This window comes from Mucor mucedo (genome assembly GCF_025094135.1).
Source record: "Mucor mucedo strain NRRL 3635 chromosome Unknown EV154scaffold_74, whole genome shotgun sequence".
NCBI lineage: Eukaryota > Fungi > Mucoromycota > Mucoromycetes > Mucorales > Mucoraceae > Mucor > Mucor mucedo.
Window position 1 is genome coordinate 152,442 of NW_026252358.1, and position 15,281 is coordinate 167,722.

General features: G+C 35.6%; 3 protein-coding genes across 3 annotated transcripts; 2 read left to right on the forward strand and 1 right to left on the reverse strand.

The window, feature by feature from the left end:
- Positions 1-615: 615 nt before the first annotated feature.
- Positions 616-5,846, forward strand: EV154DRAFT_592577 (P-loop containing nucleoside triphosphate hydrolase protein; the record flags this gene model as incomplete). The annotated part of the gene is made up of 12 exons (XM_051606922.1): positions 616-857; positions 933-1,054; positions 1,118-1,317; positions 1,384-1,983; positions 2,066-2,206; positions 2,283-2,564; positions 2,621-3,037; positions 3,101-3,377; positions 3,436-4,773; positions 4,846-5,262; positions 5,330-5,718; positions 5,793-5,846. Coding segments are annotated over 12 exons (4,479 nt in total), but the record flags the coding sequence as incomplete, so codon positions are not given.
- A 661-nt stretch (positions 5,847-6,507) lies between these two features.
- EV154DRAFT_290045 (fungal-specific transcription factor domain-containing protein) lies at positions 6,508-9,726 on the forward strand. The gene is made up of 4 exons (XM_051594803.1): positions 6,508-6,636; positions 6,696-6,801; positions 6,869-7,765; positions 7,826-9,726. The coding sequence occupies exons 1-4, from the start codon at positions 6,581-6,583 to the stop codon at positions 9,575-9,577; spliced, it is 2,811 nt and encodes a 936-aa protein (XP_051455587.1). The 5' UTR covers positions 6,508-6,580; the 3' UTR covers positions 9,578-9,726.
- A 4,982-nt stretch (positions 9,727-14,708) lies between these two features.
- EV154DRAFT_515630 (uncharacterized protein) lies at positions 14,709-15,190 on the reverse strand. Its single transcript, XM_051602280.1, has 2 exons — positions 14,880-15,190; positions 14,709-14,806 (listed from the first exon to the last, which is right to left on the reverse strand). Exons 1-2 carry the CDS (start codon positions 15,091-15,093, stop codon positions 14,721-14,723), a joined length of 300 nt encoding a protein of 99 aa, XP_051455588.1. The 5' UTR covers positions 15,094-15,190; the 3' UTR covers positions 14,709-14,720.
- Between the last annotated feature and the right edge of the window lie 91 nt (positions 15,191-15,281).

Here is a 15,281-nt window from a genome sequence, read left to right on the forward strand (position 1 = left end):
AATGAAAAAACCCTAAAACTTTAATTGATGGTCCGCAACGGTTTAAGCAGACACTGAAAGGTCAGGAACAGTTCTAAACAGTTTTAAGGTCACACGACTGCTTATAGTCTTGCTTTCCATTTTTTTCTCTTTTTCTCTTTCCCTTTTTTTCAAACATATAAACATTAATACGCAAGAAAAAGTTGTGAAAATGGCGACAGCGACTAATGTTCATCAAACAATTGCTGTATATACACAAGGCACTAAAGCTTGGTTTGAAGATGACAGAGAAGCTTGGGTTTCCACCACATGTACTTCAACAACAGTAACTGATGCTAATGTGCGCTTGGTGTTTCAGAGTGACAATGACGAAAGAGTAAGGCAGTTTGTATAACGTGATATGTTATATATACATGTATATGCCGCACTTTACTGATAATATTATTGAATAGGAGTATGTATTTACATCCACCATTGTAGAGCTTGAAAAAAACAATGGATCAAAACTACCACCACTTCGTAACCCACCCAAAATGGAGTATACGGATGATTTAACAAACTTGAGTTATTTGAATGAGCCTGCAGGTATGATTTTTTCTTACGGATATGGTTATACAGCATGAAAATAATATTTAATTAGTATTAAACACCATCCGTACACGTTATATGCAAAGATTAATTTATACGTATTCTGGTATTGTGTTGATTGCTGTCAATCCTTTTGACCGTGTGGCACTTTATGACCCTGATATTGTTCAGCAGTACTCTGGAAGAAGACGCGGTGAGCTTGAGCCTCATTTGTTTGCTATTGCAGAAGATGCATATCGTTGTATGATCCGTGAGCAAGTTAATCAAACTATTGTCGTTTCTGGTGAGAGGTAAAACATGAAACAAAGGGGGGGGGGGAAAGAGGGGGGTTTAAATATATCTAATTTTCTTTTTCTGGACAATAGTGGTGCTGGTAAAACAGTCAGTGCAAAGTATATCATGCGTTATTTTGCTACTGCAGATGATCAGGAGGTACAAGGAAAGAAACAAAAGTCTGGAATGACTGAGGTAGAGGAACAAATTTTAGGTACAACTTACACTTTAGATACTATATTCATTATACTTATAATTTTGCTGTCTTGTAATATAGCTACGAATCCTATCATGGAAGCTTTTGGTAATGCCAAAACCACTCGAAATGATAACTCTTCTCGATTTGGTAAATACATTGAAATCCAGTTTGACGACAGTGCAAATATTGTTGGCGCCAAAATCAGGACCTATCTTTTAGAAAGATCTCGTTTGATCTATCAGCCAGAAGTGGAAAGAAATTATCACATTTTTTATCAGGTACGCTTTCAAATGGAGAGAACCCGGGCGTGTGACAACATGTAATATTTATTTGTTTTGTTTTAGCTTTGTGCAGGCATCCCTCTATCAGAGAAGAAGGAATTCGAGCTTGGTGATTATAGTCAATTTCATTATCTTAACCAAAGTGGAAGTGGGATCATTCCTGGTGTAGATGACGCTGCTGAATTTGAAACGACGCAAAGGGCTCTATCCACCATTGGGTTATCTGTGCAGTTACAGTGGAAGATATTTCGATTATTGGCCGCATTGCTTCACTTGGGTAACATCAATATCACCGGTCGCGGCGATGCTATGTTATCTGAAACCGATGCTGCTCTTTTAACAACCACTCGTTTGCTTGGTATCAAAACTGCTGATTTCAGAAAATGGATTGTCCGTAAACAAATTGTGACCCGTTCAGAGAAAATCGTTACCAACCTGAGCCCCGCACAAGCACACGTTGTAAAAGATTCTGTCGCTAAATATGTCTATGCAAACTTGTTCGATTGGCTTGTTAGCGTTACCAACGACAGTCTGTCTTGTCCCGATCCTAGTATGGTAGCAAACTTTATTGGCGTTTTGGATATTTATGGTTTTGAGCATTTTAAGAAGAATTCGTTCGAACAGTTTTGTATTAATTATGCAAATGAGAAGCTTCAACAACAAGTAAGTCACTCTTTAGTATCAACAAAAGATACCCCCTTTTCTTTTTTCATGCAAACAAACTTATTCTTTCTGCTTTTTATAGTTTAATCAGCACGTCTTCAAGTTGGAACAAGAAGAGTATGTTCGCGAAAAGATCAACTGGACATTTATTGAATTTAGTGATAATCAAAAGTGTATCGAGCTGATTGAAGGAAAACTGGGTATTTTGTCACTTTTAGATGAGGTAAATAAGCAAAAAAAAAAAAAAAAAAAAAAAAAAGTAGGCGTATATATACATCTAAACACATTTAAAACAAAAGGAATCGCGCTTACCATCTGGTTCAGATCAAGGATTTGTACAAAAACTCTACTCAAACTTTGAAGGTCCCAATTTCAAAAACTATTTCAAGAAACCCCGTTTCTCAAATAATGCATTCACTATTGCGCATTATGCTTTGGATGTGCAGTACGAAGCCGAGAGTTTCATTGATAAAAACAAGGATACCGTACCGGATGAACATTTGGCTCTTTTACAAGGCTCGGATTTCGATTTCTTGACAGATGTTTTGGATAAAGCCGCTGCTAATACTGCTCAAGCTGCTGTAAGTATAAAATTTTATTTTTAATAATGAATTTTGCCTGACATCCATTGCCATAGCCTGAAAATAGCAAACGTATGAGTATGATCGCAAGAAAACCTACACTCGGCTCTATCTTCAAGCTGTCGCTCATAAACTTGATGGATACTATTGGAGGTACAAATGTGCATTATATCCGTTGTATCAAACCCAATGAAGCCAAGATTGCTTGGGAGTTTGATCCTAGTATGGTTCTTTCTCAATTACGTGCATGTGGTGTTTTGGAGACAATTCGCATTAGTTGTGCAGGTTATCCATCTCGTTGGACCTTTGAAGAATTTGCCGACCGTTATTTTGCGCTTGTTTCTTCCAAGCATTGGGATCCTCAAGTTAAACCTGAAGTGAGACAGCTGTGTTCTGTCATCCTGGATACTTCCATCAAAGACGAAGATAAGTATCAAGTGGGCACCACCAAGATCTTTTTCCGTGCTGGTCAGGTATGAAAGAAACATAAAAATTGAATAATTTTTAATGGGAGGTTTTGACATATTTTTTTTTAGTTGGCTTATTTAGAAAAACTGAGATCAGACCGTTTTAATGAATGTGCTGTGACATTACAAAAGCATATGAGACGCTTTATTTACCGTACGCGTTATATTCGTACCAAAGAGCTTGCTGTTCAAATCCAATGTGTAGCACGTCGAAAAGTCGCTTTGGCCAACATGCGGACCCTCAAAGAAGAAAAAGCTGCTATCATCATTCAAAAAAATTGGCGCAGATATGTTGCGCGTAAACAATTTGTGTCCAAGCAAACCTTTATTCTCAAACTTCAAACAGGTAAAAAATATACGGGAGCATTTAATAGGGTTATACTAAATCTGATTTATGATAAAAGCATCTCGTTCCTATTTGGCTAAACGTAACCATGTGGCCCTCCGTGAAAACTGTGCTGCTGTTCAAATCCAAAAGCTTGTGCGTGGTTGGTTTGCAAGAAAGAGTTACAAGGCCAAGCGAGAACTTATTATACATGTGCAATCATGTATTCGACGAAATATTGCTCGTAAAAAGCTACTTAACTTCCGTTCAGAAGCCCGTTCTGTCAGTCATTTCAAGGAGGTTTCCTACGCACTTGAAAATAAGGTAGTCGAATTAACTCAAACTTTAACAGCAGTAAGAGATGAACGAAAATTAGCCAATGACCGTTCAGTCCAATTGGAAGCACAAATTAAAAACTGGGTGGACAAATACGAAAAGATGGAACGCAAGGCCAAGAATTTGGATGAGAAACTTCAAGAACCCACCGTACCTAAAGAACAACACGATCATTTACAAGCAGAGTTGACTGCCTTGACAAGTGAACACCGTATTGCCACTGAAAAGGTGAAGAGTCAGGACCGTGAATTAACCTTGATCAGAACACAACTTGAGACTGAAAAGACAGCCAATGCAGGCCTCAAAAAGTCTTTGGAAGAAGCAGATGAACGTGCTAAGAATGCAACAGATGAATCTGAAGTCGCTGAACTTCGTAATCAGCTGGCTGCACTCAAGACCCAGCTTTCCCAAGCACTACATGCACCCCGTAGGCAAGGCTCAAACAATGCTTTGCGTGGGATTTCCCCGGCTCCTCCAGGTATGCGTGGTCCATCCCCTTCGCCCAATAGGTCTTTGGATCCAGAGTCTGTTCCTCGTCACAGAAGCAGATCTCCGGGCGGCATCTATCCAACACCCATTACCACCTCCGCAGTCTCTACAACCCTTTCTGCACCCAATAATAGAAAACCTCGTCGCAATAGTTCGGCTGACATGCTCAATGGCAGTCGACTCAAGAACTCGATTGAAAATATTCGAAACAATGAAAACTTTGGCAAGAATCCCAGACCGGCGTCTATTGATCATTTTAATACTCTCTTGGGCGCTAAAAATGCAAGTGGCTTATCGGGGGCTATTGATGAGAGTCCTGAGGAAGAGATTCATAGTTTATTACGTAATGAAGGACCATTACAAGAAGAGATTCTGGAAGGACTTATCAAGTCAGTAAAGATGCCATTGCCAACATTACAAAATCCACCTTCACAAAAGGAAATCTTGTTCCCTGCACATACCATTAGTGTCTGTGTCAATGAAATGTGGGAGTTGGGCTATATTCAAGAATCCGAAAAGCTCTTATTTAATGTCATGGATACTATCCAAAAGCAGTTCTTAAGTTTCACAGACGAGGATGCAGTAGTGCCGTGTACCTTTTGGCTAACTAATGTTCATGAATTACTATCCTTGATCTGTATTGCACATAATGAGATTGATCAAGATATTTATCAAGACAAACGCAAGTCTGTGGGTAGACATGATTTCTCAAAGTTAATGGAAACCATCAAATTTGAAATGCAATGCTTGGAAGATAACATTTATCACGCTTGGATGAAGGAAATTAAAAAACATCTTAGCAAAATGGTCATACCTGCTGTTGTTGAAGGTCAATCCCTTCCTGGTTTTATTACAAGTGACAACGGTCGTTTCTTTAACAAGTTACTCATTGGAACAACGCAGCCCACATACTCTATGGATGAACTTTTAAACTTTTTAAACAAGATTTGGCGTACAATGAAGTGTTACTACATTGAACAATCGGTTGCAACCCAAGCCCTAACAGAGTTATTAAAGTTAATTGGTGTATCTGCTTTTAACGATTTGCTCATGCGAAAAAATTTCTGTTCTTGGAAAAGAGGTAAGGCTATATAAACCTGGCTAATGGATTAGGAGCACTAAAGGGTAGTTTTTATATAATTTTTTAGCTATGCAAATTCAATATAATATTACACGTATTGAAGAGTGGTGCAAGAGTCATGATATTCCTGAAGGAGCACTTCAACTTGAACATTTGATGCAAACAACGAAATTACTTCAATTTAAGAAGGCAACGTTAGAAGACATTGAGAACATTTATGACGTGTGTTGGATATTATCACCTACACAAATCCAGAAGTTGATCTCACAATACTATACTGCAGACTATGAGAATCCAATCAAACCCGATATACTTAAAGCAGTTGCCTCACATGTTGTAAGTGGCGATAAGAGTGATGTATTACTTTTAGATTCCGTCTCCATTGAGAATACATCAAACCCATTTGAAGTACCCGTTCCAAGAGATACCAGATCAGAAATTTATCTTCCTTCTTGGGTAAAAACTATTTTTAAAACTTGTAATACTCGAACGTTGTGATACTGAACTTTTATTTATTTATTTTATAATAGTTAAACTTAAAGCGTCTTCGTCGGTTAACAACATTAATCCAACAAACCAATGAAAATAATGCAATTGTTACATAAAATATTGGTGCACAACAGCAAGAAAGAAAAAAAAAACGCCTCATCTATGAACAATACCTCCATTTATAAATTAATTATCTATGTAATCTATATACAATAAAATCTACTCTTTTCTTTACATGATGATGTCCAGTATTTTTTTTATCTTTATCCATATTAGTATTTTGTATTTTAATTTTATTTTTTGCCAAGAAAATATAATAATGAGACCATGTAATTCACGGAATAAATATTGACAGGTTTTGTCAAAAAAGGCCCTTATACCGTCATTCTTTCTGAGTTGTTAATTTTAAATATTATTTTAACATCTGGATTTGGTAAAAATAAAACCCAAATTAGTGTAGTTTGGCTACACAAAAATGCTAACGAATCATCAACGAGCTTAGCCCCCTTTCTTTTCGACTCAAGACGAGCAAGAGATTGCTGACTCATACAATAGTAATGGCATTTTTCAAACAAACAGTAAAAAATATCCCCTTTTGCCTTAACATAATTCCCTGCCTTGGCATGACGTAAGGGACACACAACCTTATTCGGTCGAGACCATAGTTATTGTTATACAACCGTAATCTGAGAGAGAAAAAAAAAGCACATATAAAATAAAAAATAAAAAAAAAAAAAAAGATCTCATTGTGAAATAAAACTTCTCATTTCTTTCTTCTATTCCTTTTTTTTTTTTTTTATTCTTTACCTTTTAAACTTTTACAGCAAATATGTCTTTAAGCAGTGACGACGCTACTGTCAAACGACAAAGAGTGAGCCGTGCATGGTAGTGTACCTTACATATCTATTTACCCCACATTTATTTTTTAACATGCTTCTCCTCAGTGACTTGTGTAGAAAGAAAAAGATCAAGTGTGACGGTACCGCACCCGTCTGTAGTAATTGCCAAGCATTCAACTTGGAATGTAGTTACAAGGACACCACCAAAAAGGTGAGTCACTATCACTAATCATAAGCCCGCTTTATCGGGTCTAACATTTTTTTTTTCCTTTAAATAGAGAGGGCCTCCAAAAGGATATATTGAAGCAATAGAAAATAGATTACACAAATTAGAAAGTTATCTTAATGATATCGTAAAACAAGAAGAAGAAGATCCACGCACTAAAGAACTTTTGAAAGAATTACAGTCACCATTAGAAACACCACTCGGTGAACAAATTAAAGCAAGACCTCAACGTAGACAACGTAGACGCCCGATACCGATTGAATCCGTCACACCACCTATCACTGATTCACCTTTATCGCCTTTATTTGATAGCCCAACACTAAGTCATAGTGAGATACCCTTATCTAACGATGAACAACCAATGCAAAGTACGTCCGATCTTAATGACGGCAAAGGTCAATTATCAATGGATGAAAACGGTCAAGTCCGATACCTAGGAAAATCTTCTGGATTCTATCTTTTACAGAATAGTAGAACTTATCAAAATGGCGCATTTCATTTCTCAGGCTACAAGCATAAACTTTCCTCTGAAAGTATAAATGAGTTTGTCGCCCCAAAAAACAAATATTCAAGCACGGATCCCTTTGAACTACCCCCCACTGATTTATCCGAACATCTCATTGATTTATATTTGACTCATTTTTATCCCGTTCTACCAATGTTCTATAAAAGGCGTCTCATCTGCAGCCTGTCTCCCTTAGAGCCTATCTCTCCACTCTTACTAAATGCAATTTATGCTATTGCGTCACGAGTCACCCCTGATGAACGCGTGAGATCTGATATCTCTTCACCTGATACTGCTGGTGATGTCTTTTTTGAAAGGGCCAAATGCTTGCTTGATGATTATTATGACACACCAAGAATATCTACCGTACAAGCTTTACTACTGATGGCAAGTCATCAAATGGGTGCTATGAAAGCGGCAAGAGCCTGGCTATACAGTGGAATGGTAAAGAAAGAAGGCATGCAAATTTACTATATATAGAAAACTTACATTTTCACACTTTAGGCTTTTCGCATGGCACAAGATTTAGGCTTGAATCGTAACTGTGACCACTGGAATATCTCGCCTGAAGAAAGAGAAAGGAGAAAACGTGTCTTTTGGTGCTGCTTTATTGTTGATAGAATTACAAGTGCTATTTATGGTCGTTCTGCCAACTTTGAAGAAAGAGATTGCGATGTGCCGTTTCCTTCAGTAGATGATGATGAATGGATTAAACCCGCAAGTAAAGATTCGTCTAGACCTCCTGCAAGACTCTTAGAAGTGTTTATTCAATCAATTAAGATTTGCGACATCTTGGGTCATGTGTTGAAAAATATTTATTATGCAAAAGCGAGACAACATACTTCTGCGCATCATATTGATAACATTTTAACAACATTGAACAGACAACTCAATCAATGGCATGCAAGTTTGCCTCTTGCTTTACAATACAAATTACCAAATACGCAAGCCGGTGAAATGGCTCCTGATCCACCTTCTGCTATCTGTCAATTACACTTGATTTATTATACAACTTTGATTCTGTTGCATCGTTCTTTTATTCCTGGCCCAACTCAAACTCAATCGCCTAACAATCTTCCCTCTTACCGCATTTGTGAATCGGCTGCTACTTCTGTTCTTGATATCATCAACATTATGCTTGGCGAAAATCACTTGAAGTATGTATACAACTTTTCTGTCTTCTTTGTCTTTACTGCTGGTATTATTTTTATCAAGTTGGCCTCTTCAGACGATGCAAGCACAGCTTTTGACGCGAGAATCAATATCAATCGAATCATGCGTGCCTTGGATGAACTAGAAATCACTTGGCTAAATGCAGCCCGTTGTTGCAATATCTTGGGAGAATTAGCTGGCTTGCGTGATATCAAACTTGAATGCGATAAATTTGTACCAAAAGAAATATCTAAAGCAAGTCCTCCTCCTTCTATAGCTGTTCCTAATTCTCCAGAACTCTCTTCGACCATACTCTCTTCATCCCCACAAGATATGGATATAACGATGCAGTACAGCCAAAACAATACAACACAACCAATGGATACCTCTTCCAACGACTATAATAACAACTGGAATCCGCATCACCACAAGAGTGCAAGCATGTCCGATTATTCTCATCACCAACATAATCAACCCCAGCGCTCATCAACCGATTACTTTAGCCATAACAGCCATACTAGTAATTTTTCCTTATTTTCATCATCGCCACCCTCTATGAGTGTCACATCTCAGATTCCAATTTCATCTGTGCGTTCATCTTCAGCTCAAAATCATCGTGCTTCTTCATCTCCTACATCATCATCATTTTTAAACAATACCACACCTACTATGGATCCATTTGCAGCACCTGGCATTATACCTACGCCCGCGTCAAATCAAGCTGAGCAATTTGATCCACTGGGTACAGCCTTTTGGGGCATGCCGACATCGCTTGATACGGATGAATGGAATGCTTATTTCGGAAACCAACAAGTCAATAACACAGCCCCTACTAGCGAACCTACACCGACCAATCAATTGAGTTCTATGTTACTTTCATCGTCTGCATCTTCCGTTTCATCATTCATGTACTCCCAACAACCATTGCACAGGCTGTCCTCTACATCGTCCGCTTCCATGGATCTACCGAATTCTCCCTCTCAAAGCTTCTTGTTGGGATTTTTGGACGAAAATAAGAATTCTCGTTTGGTGTCGTCTCCTTCGCCCATAAATGCCACAACCATAGAATCATCCAACGTATCGGCTGACATTCGTTACTGGTAACACAACAACAATTGGTCATACTTATAAATCGACACAGTCGCCCTTCTTTTACATAATTTTTATTATATTACACTTATTTTTTTTTAAGAAAACAAGAAAATAAAACCCTGTACAAATCTGTCTCATATTCATTGGTAAATCAAATGACCATAGTACACAATCGTGCTACAATTTACAAAAGAGCACATGGCACATAAGGTTAAAGTTTTCCAATCTTGAAACCTTCTTTTCCCGGGTTTAACAAACCTGTAATTATTAAATGGGAAAAAACTAAAGGCGTGAACTTTTCCATTTCGCAATAGTCGCACAAATGAGGCTTGCCTGGTTATTATAGTATCACAGCATACTTGTTTACGGTGTTTAAAAATGCTCGCAATTCCTGGTAAGAAGCTTAATAAGGCTTACTCCGACTATATTTTAGGTAATTTAAAGCATTTGATGAAGTAAATACTTACACTTAATGCTTTAAAACTAGTTCTGGAAACTTTCCTATCCTTAAATTTTTCTTTGCATATATTGAACTTTATGAAACGTAGGTGCACATTTATAACAGCCGATATGAGTTTAAGTATCAAAAGTATTAGATCCAAAACTTATTTCAGCGTCAATTCGAATGTACACCCATAAGAACAAAAACTTGACAAAATCGGGCCATAGAATTACGAAAAATACTGTTTTCTATTTCAAAAATCAGTAATTTGGTCTCATAAAACTCTCTTATAAAACAGCTCTTTCTAGAAAACTGAATGATTGTTGTGTTTTCATTATTTTATTTATATAAAAACCATATTTTTAAAAGACATGGTTTATAAACGGGTTATAAATACGGTTTATGTTCAATAAATCCCATCTAGCATTTAATATGACGAAGGGGGGGGGGCGTTTTTATTTTACAGCAGTTGAATAAAACAGAACTGCAACCGTTATTTATTGTCGTTTTAATTGCCAAACTTAATCAATTGTTTGTAAAATTATTAAGCCAAAATAACACAGCGCTGATAGGTTTACATTACCAAAACAAGTTAGTAAAGCTGCAAAGCTAGCTCAAGATATATCATCATATATTGCCTATAAGTTCTATATATTAATCAATTAACATCTGACTTCAGCGTACTACTAAGATAAGTATACTCTTCTCAAACATTGCTTTTAAAAACTGAGAAAAATTTTACTTGAATTTGAATGAGAATGTCTGGAGAACAATACTTTGCTGTATACCATTTACAATCATCGATATTTGATTTAAAATAGAGGCCTATTTTCAAACCAATTAAAAATAAAAAAGAGTAGTTTGAAGAATGGTTTATAGTAAATACGAATTTAATCAGATGCTTTCTTTTTATATATACAGATCAGTATGTGAAACTATTATACAATGTTGAGGGTAAATGTAGTTATATATATATACACTTCTTCAAACAAAGCAGTGGCATCCGGTGTGTTGGTGGATTAGCGAAGACAATCTGGTGGTGACGGTCAGAGACGAAGTTGATTTACTAATTTCATCAGGAGTACTCTAAAAAGACCATATTACCGCTCATATTTTACAATTAATCACGAGATTTCAACGTTAGTCTAGATGATGTTAAACAATAGTTTGTTTTCATTTTCTTGCCTAATAAGTGAGATAAAAATATCGATATCATGTTAAATGACTCGAAGTAACCTTTTTCCAAATTTGGCCTGACAGCGGTAACGGGTGCATTGCGTTTGATTTATTAGCATTATCTAATATTAGATAAAGGCTAGATCATATTGTTCTTTAATAACAATGAAAGCCTCAATGCTAAATAAGAACTTTTATAGTGTTACAGTTAGCATTTTTTTAAAAATTTAGTGCGTGACAAACATGCTTTCTCTAATAACTTTATTTTCTAAGGTTCTTTTCTAATGTTCTTTTTTTGTGCAAATATTGCTGTCGGGTAATAGATAACGATTATCACGCCACCATGTTTCATTCTTTACTTTTATATTTTAAAGATAGTTAAATGCCGTGGTATTGATTTTTTAAGTGTAAACGGGGTTAAAACAATTAGATGTTTTGCAAGATCTTGGTTCCTCTTAATTGCTATTTTTAATCGTACACAGATAAACCTTTTACCAAAATGATGTTGCAAAAAAAAAAGTCAAAGTGTCACGCCTTTTAAAAAAACGGTGTCGCACAATTCTAAAAAAGAGTGTCGATGCCGTACTGTACATATAATAGCCTGCAAGGCAATCATTAAAACGTCTAGTGGAATAGTGCTCAAACCCTTCAAAAGATGATTGAGCAGCTTGGTTTCTAGCGGCTGCAATCATTTGAGGAACAGTATTTTTTTTTTGAGTATAAAGTCTCAGAAAACTAAAAGGATGCTTACTAGAACTAAAGGCTTAAGCTTTATTGTTCCCAAGGTCATTAATATTTACTCGTTTCCTGTGATATATAACTTAATCCTGCTGATTAAAAAAATTGTGAGCAAAATGGTGGATTTGCATTGTACATACTAAAAAGGCTTTATTCAAACAAACATACCCTACTAAAATTTTTTTCAGATCATATACTAGTGCCTCTTCCTATCCTTTTTATTAATTAACAAGACTGCGATAACGCATCATTCATTTATCCATACATACATACATATATCCTAAGTTATTCCGGGAGAAATTATAAAGTTTCAAACATTATAGATCATCAAGTGTAAATTAACAGTAGCGGCAGTAATCGATCATTAGATCTAATTAGAGAACTCAAATTGCAAGTGATTTACCCAAGTCTAAGTATATATTTATTGTAAATTTAAACAGTTCTAAGTAGATGCATATGCAGCCAGTAAACACTTCATTTTTATATTCTTAAACTCTTTTTCTTTAGCCTTTGTTATCACTTTGTCTTTGTCGTTTATACGGCCAAATACTTGGATGTTTAAAATAAAAAGTCGCTCATTCAACGTTTTTTTAGTCATCATGGTAACCTTGGTGTGTATGCTTATTTTCTCTTCATTTCCAGCAGTTACTGCGCTTACCCTAAAACGACAAAGACCACATATGCCATCGATACCAGAGTATAAATGTTACTAAGTATGAGCTTGTTATAAATTACTTAAGACAGAGATTCCGAAGCTTTCCCTTGCTAAAAAATCCAACCAAACCGTTGCAGAGAGAGGCGTTCTCATATGGATAAAAAAGAAAAAACAAAATTATTTCCATCACAATGCATACCAAGCATAAATACCTGTACGTGACTGTGAGCGATTTTTTTAACCAGTTGTAAGAAATATTAACACCTAGACGGGCATGTTCATAAACAACAAAGCGTGTTGAAAGCGATGTTCTTATAAACAAGTAGAATTTTTGCTTCTCAAGGGATAAATAGCCAATTCTAGCCTATGCTGTGTTAAGCAGACGGGCATCTTTTACCTTTGGTTCCCAGAAAGAATCCCTAAGCGATAAAAAGAAGCTGGGTTGTCATGGTTGGATATGAGGTGAAGAGTCCTAACCGGAAATTTGTAGGTCCAAATAGACCAAAAGAACTCTGCTGCTATGAAATAATTGATCCTTTTTATATTTGCACAACTCTCCTGGGTTTTAATGATGAGTCAACCGTTCTGGTTTTAAATAGATCTATACTTTGTTTCCCGCCTTGGGTTAAATGAATATTACTCGTTAGAATTGTTTTCAGTTAACGTTGTCCCATATCAATGGATTGGGAGCATGAGTATTCTAATAAATCTTTAGTTTTACGAGACACCTATTTATCAGATCATGCAACGGTTACTGTAAAAGAGGCATACATGTTTGTCAAGTTTAATTGGCAGTAGAACATAATAGTTATAGTTGATCATGTATTCATTATCTTTGTAATGAATAAAATACGACACAAATATAAATGTCTTATCGATATTTGTATATTTGGTTGTAGAAAGTAGGTATCCATTAATTCATACAATATTTCTTTATACGTTTTATCAGCTGTATAATTATATTAATATATAAGTAAATGAACCATTTATATTAATAATTGTTCTATTCTCTCTCTGGGTAGCTAATCCATTGAGAGAACTATTAATATTAAGTTTCTCTTTCTTATAATTTTTGAGCTGAGAAGATTCTTTTCTCGATCGGTAATATCGTAACTCAGTGGTATAGCATTATGTATCCAACTGTCATTCGTAAATCATATTTAGCCAATCATGCAATATTTAATATAGAAGTATGTACTCGTAGTAGGAGAAGTTGTATAGCAGTATACAGGCGTATGCTGATATGCAACATCAAAGGTTGTTTTAATTTCATAGTTTATTTATTTAAACGATTTGCTTAATTATTCTCAAGTGAATCGTTCCCAAATACGACAAAAACATTATTTGCAAAAAAATGCGGAGGTCTAGAAATTTTCGGTAATCATAGCTGGAAATTTAATAGTTGACGACACATTGCAGCCAAACGAGAATGACACAGAACTAACATGCAGCAGAAAAGCGGCACCTATTCTAGATATTTTACTGAAAGATTCGAACTTGAACTTGTTAGAGTAAGTAGATGACATAAAAGTCCTTTTATTCACGCTTCCTCGAAATGTACTTATTTTCCTATTCCATATAGTGACAAAAGACCATGGAAATATCTATGGAAATAATATATCTTTGAACCGAGGCTTTGGTCGTCTAATTGATCTTTTATTGTCAACAAGTAATTATATCAAACTATCAACTAACGAATGGAAGCGAAAGAAAGTTACTCAGGAGCAATACCTGATCCAGCAAGCCAAAAATATATGAATGAACAAAGCCATTCTTAGTATACTTCTTGAACTACCCCTTTCTGAAAATGATTTTAAAATTGTTTATACGCTTGGTATGGGCTGGGTTAGTAATTTCATTTCCTATTGCCTCTAGCATATACATACATATATGTATATATATTTAAATAATAGGGTTGTTGACTATTTAAAAAATCCATAGGCCCACGTGGTTACATGTTTGCTGTAAAAAAAATCAATGATATCTACATGCAACAAAACATATATTTCTTTAACAAATGTGATATAACCTTCGGTATAAGATTCATTATGGTAAGGATTTTTAACAATAGTATATTTATTATTTTTATCACAATAACTAACGTATACTTTGTATCTAAAGTAGAACATGACGCGTAACTAAAGTTAAACGGTAACGTGAGTTTTGTGTATAAGGCAGGAGACGCTTTCACATAGCCAAACAAACCGACAACCTTTCCATACCAGAATATCTATATCAATTGTCTTTGTTTACAACCACTCTCAAAAACTTGTATATTATGCAAAATCATCATACTAACTTACAAGATATTATCTTAAAAGGAAAGATTGCAAAAGAAGATGACGACTTCTTTTTGAGCATCGCTAATGTTAGTGATAATACTGGTATTGCTTCAAAAGAACTGTTACCGAATGTATATTCAACTCCTATAAAAGCTAAGAAAAAGCAGTTAGATTTATCATAATGATACATGAAGAAGAGTGTGTGTCGAATAGTTATTCCTTTAAGTTCAAGCATAAATACTCATATTCTAGATAATAAATAGTTTATTATAATATTCTTTTCTAGCCATCATTTCATTTCATCGCATCATTTATCTGTTCATACTTCCGTCTATAGCTGTTCTAAAAGCTTTTGCCTCAACTTCGAGTGACTTATAAATAATATATGAAAAGTTTGTATTTTGGTCACGAGGTTTAAAAAAA

Coding starts and splice junctions, on each gene's coding strand:
- EV154DRAFT_290045 (XM_051594803.1), top strand. CDS start 6,581: ATGTCTTTAAGCAGTGACGACGCTACTGTCAAACGACAAAGAGTGAGC. Junction 6,802..6,868: donor ACAAGGACACCACCAAAAAG/GTGAGTCACTAT, acceptor TCCTTTAAATAG/AGAGGGCCTCCAAAAGGATA. Junction 7,766..7,825: donor CCTGGCTATACAGTGGAATG/GTAAAGAAAGAA, acceptor TTCACACTTTAG/GCTTTTCGCATGGCACAAGA.
- EV154DRAFT_515630 (XM_051602280.1), bottom strand. CDS start 15,093: ATGCTTGAACTTAAAGGAATAACTATTCGACACACACTCTTCTTCATG. Junction 14,807..14,879: donor TCCTTTTAAGATAATATCTT/GTAAGTTAGTAT, acceptor CAATTGATATAG/ATATTCTGGTATGGAAAGGT.